Below are 10444 nucleotides of genomic sequence, written 5' to 3'. Positions count from 1 at the left end.
CCACAATCTAAAAAGAATACTCGTGGGTAATTTTTATTGATCAAATCCGAAAAGAAAATCAATATGATTATATGAATCAAAATACATTCAATCAGGTTAGGAGTTGTGCTAGATAGCAAAAAATTGATTAGTTCTAGTGTGTCTCGTGCTCTTGCTCGTTTTCTCGTGTCTTTAGCGTATGTACATGCTTCCTTATTGTATGAGAATCCTACTTTTTCTCTAATCTTTGTGAGAATAGTATTTTTATATTCCCTAATCTTTGTGAGAATAGTATTTTTATACCGTATGATTCCACAATTATTTTAGATAATTGTATTCTGTACATGGTAGAGATAATATGAATGCAGCTAAGTTGGTAGAATGAAAATAATTCTAAGTCATTTGGGTGACACATTAATTTTTTGTTAGAGAAACGATCAATTAATCTCTACTTTATTATTTCGGGAGTACATAACTTTTTCTAGTAGACTATATAATAAATATATGGGTCATTAATTGGTTATAAATTTAAGACATTAATAATTTAAACGATTTAAGTTATATATCATTTGTATACTCATCATTTACGGATTGACTTGATTATTGATTGTACAAAATATAAAATATACAAAAAATTATCATATTATTTGTACAAAATATAAAATATACAAAAAAATTATAGAAAATAAAAATTAACTCGTGCTATAGCACGGATACTATTCTAGTTTATTAAATAAGGTAAAAATTTATAAACTATTAACATTCCATAACTTTTGTTGATCTCACTAGTCAGCCAGTATTAATTTGTCCACCTCAAACTAACATAAACTGGTCAAAGGTTTATAAAATATAATTAAATATTATGGAAATGAATTACTTTCATATGATAGATTTATATATTATATATATTGCAAACTCATTTGAGTTATCATTTACAAACAAATTTAAACAGCACAATGTTTACGCAGTGACATTAGTCTTCCTTTTATCTTTCCTTCTAATTTGCCCTCTTCGTTTCTCAGCAAAGACATGGTGTGTGTCAGATCCATCGGCGACAGATGCACAACTAAAAGCTAATATCGATTGGGCATGTAGCGAAGGAAAAGTTTCTTGTGTAATAATCGGACCTGGTGGTCCTTGCTATGAACCAAATACTTTTGCTAACCATGCATCATTTGTGATGAATGATTACTACCAAAACCATGGAGGTACTGAAGAGGCGTGTGATTTCAACCATACTGGTCGAATCGTTAGTACTAATCCAAGTTATGGAGGTTGTGTGTTTACGTAGACTGTTTTGATAAATGATTTTGTATCTTCTTACAAATAATACAATTATGGTGAATCAGCTGTATTTTAATTAAAATGTTTTGTAAGGTTAATAAAAACTCAAGTTATTTTTCATTCAGTTTAAGTCATATTCAATGTTTTTCTCTTGACGAATTTCCCATTATATACTTCACTTTTTGTGATTCTCAAATACACCCAAATTTTCAAGCACATAGTCATTATATTAACATGAATACAGCTTTGTACCCAAACTCTTAGAATTTTTCACGGTATGATAAGTCAACCCACACTACAAGAAAACACGGTTTTTCCGACTACGATCGACGACTAAATTCGTAGTCGTTAAATTTAGCGACTAATTACCCATTAATTCGCGACTGCTTTATGACTATTTTTATATAGCCGTTTATTAGTCGCTAATTTACGATAAAATAATTTAGTCGCTAAAGTAGTCGCTAAATGGCGACTAAAACGCGACCAAATAAGAATAGTCGTACATTTAGCAACTATTTTGCGACATTTTCGGTGGGTCGCAAAAGGTTGTCGCAAAATAGTCGCTAAATTAGCGATTATTTGGGTAGTTACTTGTGTAGTCGTATATTTGGCGACTATTTTGCGACATTCCGGTGGGTCACAAATATTTGTTGCAAAATAGTCGCTAAATGTTGGTTTAAAACACATTTTTGGTATTGTGGAGTAGGTGTATCTGTATTTGGCGACTACGTGATATAGTCACTTTTTAGTCGCTAAATATACCTATATAAAACTGAGCTCACCAATCGTTTTTCTCACTCACAGACACACAAAGCAACACAAAAAAAAACGAGATCATAGAGATTTATAATAATGTCAGGAAGTTACAATTTTAGCAATTTCCGAGAGTGGATGTACAATGAACCAAATACTCTTACTAGCCATGCATCATTTGTGATGAATGATTACTACCAATTGCATGGGGCCACTGAAGAGGCGTGTAATTTCAATCATACTGGTAAAATCATTTATGCTAATCGAAGTTATGGTCGTTGTAGGTATTCATAGAAAAAATACATGGGTTGATCCGTTGATGACTGATTTCTTCTTATTGCAAAATTTTCTTACGAATATATATATATATATATATGGTCAAACAATCTCGTTTTTTTTCTAATTTCAGAAAATAAAATTCAAGTTCTTATAAATTAAATTATTCATGGAACAATTATTATATTTCCAAGACTCAATAAAACTTTTATGTTATAATATAGATACGGATTCTTTAGCACGTTAAATATATCTCAATTTTGTTAGTAAACATCTTTCCTTCCAATTGGCTCATATGAGTTGATCTTTTTTTGTTGTCAAAAATAAATAAATAAATAAATACAAATTTAAAAATAAAATATCATTGATAATTTAACAGCTAGTATGTCTATAAATTATTACACTAAGTAATTGAAACGATCTAACCCGTTTTTTTTAAAATAATACAATAATATATAATAAATAATAATAATAAAAAACTACAATTAGTGGTCCTATACTCACTAGCCACCTAACCACAATCACAACCAACAGCGGAATACACAATACCAATAAATAACCAATAATAAACCAATATTATAACATAAACAATACCCAAATACCAAACAACATGAAACACAAAACCAACAACCTAGCAATGTTTCTAATGACCCAACTCTAACAACCTAGCAATGTCAGACAACATCCAATCGAGTCCCTAGAACATCCTCCTCTTCATTGTCTTGATTCCACGATCACACTTTGTCTTTACCTGCACCACAAACACAAATTGCAATGCATGAGTATTTTATAAACACTTAGTAAGGCAATCCTCCCATCTACTGGGCTATACACACAAGTAATAGAGATACTCTAACCATCAAACAACAATCAACAAACAAACCAGGACTCTGCATCGACCGACACCAATATGCATCGACCGACACAATAGGGGTTGCGTCGACCGGCGCAAGGTATGCATCGACCGATGCAAGGCTAACTTGCATCGACCGATGCTCCCATTGCATCGACCGACGCATGCTCGACATAGCATGTAAACCCTAAGGTTTCACGCGCCGTCCTCGCACTTGCATCAGTCGATGCACATTTTCCCCAAAGCTTCTCGCCGTATCTTCGTTCCTGCAACCACAAGACTCGATCCCAAGCTACAAGAAAGCCTCACACGAACCTAAACAACGTTCTAACAAGCTACACAACATAAAAACACACAGATCAGAGAATCTCTAGCTTAGATGAGCCATGATCATGCACTTACCTTTGCCACAGAAGAAATCTGACCCAAACACAGGAAGAAAACGCTTCTAGAAAGCTCCTACAACGATCCCAGCTACAGATCTCTACAGAAACAGCTTCCAACTCTAAGAAATCACCAAGAACACTCAAGAACTCTTAGATAAATATTTCTCTCTTTTATTTTCTCTCAAAAGCGGCTTCCCACGACTAATGAGACAAAAACTCGAGTTAAGGGTTTTCCTAACCCAAAACGCAGCGTTTTACTTAACTCGTCCGCAGAAAACCAACCTTGCATTGACCGATGCAATCCCCTAACCGGGATTTTGGTTTGCGGATGTTACAATTCTCCCCCACCAACATAGATTCGTCCTCAAATCTCCAACAACCAGCAGTCAAGGAATCCGTGCAACCATCTCCACGGTCCGCACTCCTCCGACCGGTCTATGGAAGGTCACCTTTAGGCGATAGACTCACGTTCCAGACATTATTTGCTCTCGACTTTTGTACTTTCCTGTTCTCACAGGCCTAAACCTTGAGTTTTTATTGGCTCCTCATCAGGCTGAAGCCTGCATGCCATAATANTCTAGAAAGCTCCTACAACGATCCCAGCTACAGATCTCTACAGAAACAGCTTCCAACTCTAAGAAATCACCAAGAACACTCAAGAACTCTTAGATAAATATTTCTCTCTTTTATTTTCTCTCAAAAGCGGCTTCCCACGACTAATGAGACAAAAACTCGAGTTAAGGGTTTTCCTAACCCAAAACGCAGCGTTTTACTTAACTCGTCCGCAGAAAACCAACCTTGCATTGACCGATGCAATCCCCTAACCGGGATTTTGGTTTGCGGATGTTACAATTCTCCCCCACCAACATAGATTCGTCCTCAAATCTCCAACAACCAGCAGTCAAGGAATCCGTGCAACCATCTCCACGGTCCGCACTCCTCCGACCGGTCTATGGAAGGTCACCTTTAGGCGATAGACTCACGTTCCAGACATTATTTGCTCTCGACTTTTGTACTTTCCTGTTCTCACAGGCCTAAACCTTGAGTTTTTATTGGCTCCTCATCAGGCTGAAGCCTGCATGCCATAATATTGGCTCCTCATCAGGCCTAAGCCCGCATGCCATAATATATAAGGAAGTCCAATACTTGTCTCTCGGGTTACCACCCTACAGCGCGCCCTTGGATTGTCATCCGAAGTCGATATACCAACCATACTCCCAAGCCANTAAGAAATCACCAAGAACACTCAAGAACTCTTAGATAAATATTTCTCTCTTTTATTTTCTCTCAAAAGCGGCTTCCCACGACTAATGAGACAAAAACTCGAGTTAAGGGTTTTCCTAACCCAAAACGCAGCGTTTTACTTAACTCGTCCGCAGAAAACCAACCTTGCATTGACCGATGCAATCCCCTAACCGGGATTTTGGTTTGCGGATGTTACAATTCTCCCCCACCAACATAGATTCGTCCTCAAATCTCCAACAACCAGCAGTCAAGGAATCCGTGCAACCATCTCCACGGTCCGCACTCCTCCGACCGGTCTATGGAAGGTCACCTTTAGGCGATAGACTCACGTTCCAGACATTATTTGCTCTCGACTTTTGTACTTTCCTGTTCTCACAGGCCTAAACCTTGAGTTTTTATTGGCTCCTCATCAGGCTGAAGCCTGCATGCCATAATATTGGCTCCTCATCAGGCCTAAGCCCGCATGCCATAATATATAAGGAAGTCCAATACTTGTCTCTCGGGTTACCACCCTACAGCGCGCCCTTGGATTGTCATCCGAAGTCGATATACCAACCATACTCCCAAGCCACAAAGTCTTAGAATATGACGGTACTAGGAGAACCTAAGTCCCCCAAGAGTCGCGAGCAAAAAATTCGGAACACGTCTGAGTCCTATCCCTATCTAGGTTTCCTTCCCGTGGCTCGCNTACTTAACTCGTCCGCAGAAAACCAACCTTGCATTGACCGATGCAATCCCCTAACCGGGATTTTGGTTTGCGGATGTTACAATTCTCCCCCACCAACATAGATTCGTCCTCAAATCTCCAACAACCAGCAGTCAAGGAATCCGTGCAACCATCTCCACGGTCCGCACTCCTCCGACCGGTCTATGGAAGGTCACCTTTAGGCGATAGACTCACGTTCCAGACATTATTTGCTCTCGACTTTTGTACTTTCCTGTTCTCACAGGCCTAAACCTTGAGTTTTTATTGGCTCCTCATCAGGCTGAAGCCTGCATGCCATAATATTGGCTCCTCATCAGGCCTAAGCCCGCATGCCATAATATATAAGGAAGTCCAATACTTGTCTCTCGGGTTACCACCCTACAGCGCGCCCTTGGATTGTCATCCGAAGTCGATATACCAACCATACTCCCAAGCCACAAAGTCTTAGAATATGACGGTACTAGGAGAACCTAAGTCCCCCAAGAGTCGCGAGCAAAAAATTCGGAACACGTCTGAGTCCTATCCCTATCTAGGTTTCCTTCCCGTGGCTCGCGTAAGACAACACAATGTCCTACCAACCATATATCCCCCTCACTGGAATACCTCATGACCACACATGGATCATCTCACTACCCCACGGGCCGCCACAAAGGCAAAACAAATGTCCTAAACAGGACCGCCACAAAGGCAAACCAAATGTATTAAACAGGACCACCACAAAGGCCAACCAAATGTCCTAAACAGGACCGCCACCAAGACCACTCTTCCCGAAGGACCGTCACAAAGACCACTCATCCTGAAGGACCGCCTAAACAGGCAACACTGGCTAAACAACCCACCACAAAGGCCACACATCTGGCTAAACAGCCCGCCACAAAGGCCACACATCTGGCTAAACAGCCCGCCACAAAGGGCACACCTCTGGCTAAACAGCCCGCCACAAAGGCCACACAATGGCTAAACAGCCCGCCACAAAGGCCACAAACGGCTAAACAGCCCGCCACAAAGGCCACACACGGCTAAACAGCCCGCCACAAAGGCCACACTAGCCTCTCCAAGGCTCACAACCACTAGAAATGGAAAAATTCTAACTCACATAAAACTTTCCATTTTCAGACTTTCCACTTTTAGAAACTTCTAATTTAGGAAACTTTCCCCAAACCACCGCCTCACGGAAATTTCGTACCCCGAACACCACCTCATCTTGTTACTTATTCTCACAACCAACCACCTCTAAGCGACCAAGTGAAAAAGAGAGATGGGCTGGAATACTCCATTCCGACTCCAGCCACGGACTACAACTAGGACCAGGCTAGACAAGTTCAAGTCGCGACATGCTTCTCGAACAACTTCTTGAACCTTGCCTTCATCCTCGCCTCTGGCTCCCAAGTCTGCTCCTCAACGCCATCACAGTCCCATAGGACTCTCATCAAAGGAATCTTCTTCTTCCGAAGTTCCTTGATCCTCTTCTCGAGCACCCTCACTGGTCTCGCCTCCAAAGTCATGTTAGGCTCAAGATCCTCAGGAATCTTAGCCAACAACCAATAATCCTCACGGAGACACTTCCGCAACATAGACACATGGAAAAGCTTATGGAATGCTCGCATAACCTCAGGTAACTCCAGTCTATATGCCACTGGTCCAACTCACTCAATCACTCTGAACGAACCCATATACCTCAGACTCAACTTAGTCTCAGTCAATGACCTGTTTGGACCCCGTAACATGGCCATCTTGAGGTACACTCTATCTCCAACCTGAAACTCAAGATCTCTCCTCCTCCTATCGACATAACTACTCTGCCGATCCTGAGGTTCCTTCATGTTCAGCTTGAGAACCTGAATCTTCTCTGAGGTCTCCTGAAAAAAATCTGCCCCGTAAATGCTCCTCTCCCCCACCTGAGTCCAGTATAACGGTGTACGATACGGCCTCCCATAAAAAGCCTCATAAGGAGCCATCTTGATACTCGCCTGGTAACTATTGTTCTCTACCAAGCTCAAGTGATTTGTCCAATGGCCACCCTAATCCAACACACACATCCTCAGCAAATCCTCCAACGTCTGGATCGTCCTCTCTAACTGTCCATCTGTCTGGGGATGATAAGTTGTACTCATATGCACCTTGGTGCCCATCTCTGCCTGAAATGCCCTCAAGAACACCAAAGTGAACTTGGAATCCCTGTCAGACACAATACTCGCTGGCACCCCATGTAACATGACTATCTCTCTCACATACTTCTTAGCCAAGACCGCTGCTCCATCAGTCTTCTTAATGGCCAGAAAATGTGCCGACTTAGTCAACTGGTCCACAATGACCCAAATAGCATCAAACGTCCTGGACACTGGCAAACCAACCACGAAATCCATAGTGATCATATCCCACTTCCACTCTAGAAATGGAAAGACTCTTCATCAAACCACCTGGTACCTAATGCTCAGCATGTTGGAATTTGTACCAGTTTATAACGATTTATAAAACTAGTAACAAATTTAATTGCCCGGATTCATGTAAATATTGAATCAAATCTATATTATCAGATTATGAATATACCTGGATAGTTCGCAGCAGAAGTTGAACTAAAATAAATCAAGGTTGTAAAGCACTCCAAACGTCGTGCCTCTACTGGTATCCACACGCACACAAACTGGATCAACCGGGATGCTAGTGCCGTAGAGATCAAATCACAAAGATGAATTTAGGGTTGCGGCGAGAATCTCTTATCAATAATCAAACGTAAAGCGTCGTTATATATATTGATTGCCATTAACCTAACTCGTTTAGGTTTGCTAATGGGCCGAGCCCAATTCTCACTTACGTGTGCGCGTTTATAAACATATATATATATATATATATATATATATATATATATATCAAATATGACATGTATTATATTAACATATTTTATAACTGCACAAATATGAATATATATATATATGTATATCTCATATAAAAAATATATATATTATATCAAACTCAACATTGCATTAATCCAGTCTGCTTAGGTGTGTGACCCTGTAGGATCGAATAACATTAGCAATAAGCTTTTAAAGTCATTGATCATAAGAGGCTTCTAGCAAAACATTATGATCATCTAATATTTATTCAACTTTCGAACCTTGATTATACAAGAGTAAGTACAAATGATTTTAGGACATTCCCAACAATCTCCCACTTGTACTTGAATCATCTATTCCGATAATCCTTTCGTCGCTATATCTCGATCTTAGCATAAGGCAAGAAACAGTGTCATCCTTATTAAGCTAAATCATATTTATCAAACTCTGATTTATAGTGATAAAACAAACGATTGACATTCACCTCGTTTGAGCACGACCATGCATTTTTCAGTATCAAATCTTCGATAGGCCCAAAGATATTTATCTCCTGTTATATAGGAGGGACAAATCCCATATTGTTCCATCCCTGTTCCTTACACATTTCATAATATGTCCAATCACTGTTTTTATAATCACCTGTTACGGCTGACGTTAGACAGGATCAAAGCAGACCAATCCATGTATAAGAAAACATGACAAACTCAGGTCAAAGGACTATACTATATAGTTGTTATGAGAAACTCTTATGACACTCATATAACATTCTTGTAGAGTTCTCATAGTGGGTCAGTCCAATATTGTGTTCTCCAACACATATTAATGTGATTGACTTTAATATTACATATCAATGACTCCACAAAACATAGTCATCAGTCACCTCACATACTAGTCATTTATAGTTATTAATGTCCCATTTTAATAACCTTGACTAGGGACCTCAATAATTTATGTTATCTTCCATTTATAGGGTTTCATGATCAAGTCACATACTTGATGACCTATAATCATAAAATAAATTATTTTGGGACAATTACTTAATTATCCAATAACCAAATAATACTGAAACATATTTATAATTTTTTTTAAAATACATCGAATGAATCTAAACATAAATATCATATCATAAAATAAATTTCTCCCACTAGAATCAATATCACATCTTTAGAAATTTAATGCATACAACAGTCGTATGACTCTCATGCTTAGGTCGTGGAAGAGGCTTGGTCAAAGGATCTGCAACATTTGCATCCGTTGAAACTCTGCTAATCTTTACATCTCCTATATCAACTATATCACGAATAAGGTGATATCGTCTTAGAACGTGTTTGGATTTCTGGTGCGATCTGCGTTCCTTTGCTTGAACGATGGCTCCATTGTTATCACAATAAAGATCCATCGGCCCAGAAATGCTAGGAACCACACCAAGTTCAGCAATGAACTTCTTAATCCAAACACCTTCTTTTGCTGCTTCAGAAGCAGCAATATATTCAGCTTCGGTTGTAGAGTCTGCCACGGTGCTCTGTTTGGAGCTTCTCCAAATCACCGCTCCTCCATTCAGACAAAAGATAAATCCAGATTGAGATCAAGAATCATCTTTGTCTGTTTGAAAGCTGGCATCAGTGTAACCACTCACAATAAGTTCATCACTTCCTCCATACACCAAGAACTTATCCTTAGTATTTCTCAAATACTTAAAATAATTTTGACTGCTGTTCAGTGACTCTCACCTGGATCAGATTGGTATCTACTCGCCATGCTTAAAGCACATGCCACATCAGGTCGAGTACAGAGCATGTCATACATGATAGAACCTATAGCAGAAGCATATGGGCTTCTACTCATGCGCTCTCGCTCATCATGTGTTTTAGGGCACTGAGTCTTGATAAGCGTTATGCCATGGGACATTGGTAAAAATCCTTTCTTAGAATCATGCATATTGAACCTATGTAAGATCTTATCTATATAAGTATCTTGACTTAGTCCAATTAGTCTATTTGGTCTATCTCTATAGATCCTTATTCCAAGAATGTATGCAGCTTCTCCCATGTCTTTCATTGAAAAACAACTTCCTAGCCAAGTCTTCACAGACAGAAGCAAAGGAATGTCATTTCCAATAAGTAGTATG

General features: G+C 39.3%; 1 protein-coding gene across 1 annotated transcript; it reads left to right on the top strand.

Moving 5' to 3' along the window:
- On the top strand, positions 338-1270 carry LOC109125454 (major pollen allergen Ole e 10-like). Its single transcript, XM_019227081.1, has 2 exons — positions 338-355; positions 932-1270. Exons 1-2 carry the CDS (start codon positions 338-340, stop codon positions 1268-1270), a joined length of 357 nt encoding a protein of 118 aa, XP_019082626.1.

Source organism: Camelina sativa, chromosome 7 (assembly GCF_000633955.1).
Source record: "Camelina sativa cultivar DH55 chromosome 7, Cs, whole genome shotgun sequence".
Lineage (NCBI taxonomy): Eukaryota > Viridiplantae > Streptophyta > Magnoliopsida > Brassicales > Brassicaceae > Camelina > Camelina sativa.
The sequence above is the reverse complement of the archived record's forward strand: the minus strand, read 5'-3'. Positions and strand labels throughout refer to the sequence as shown.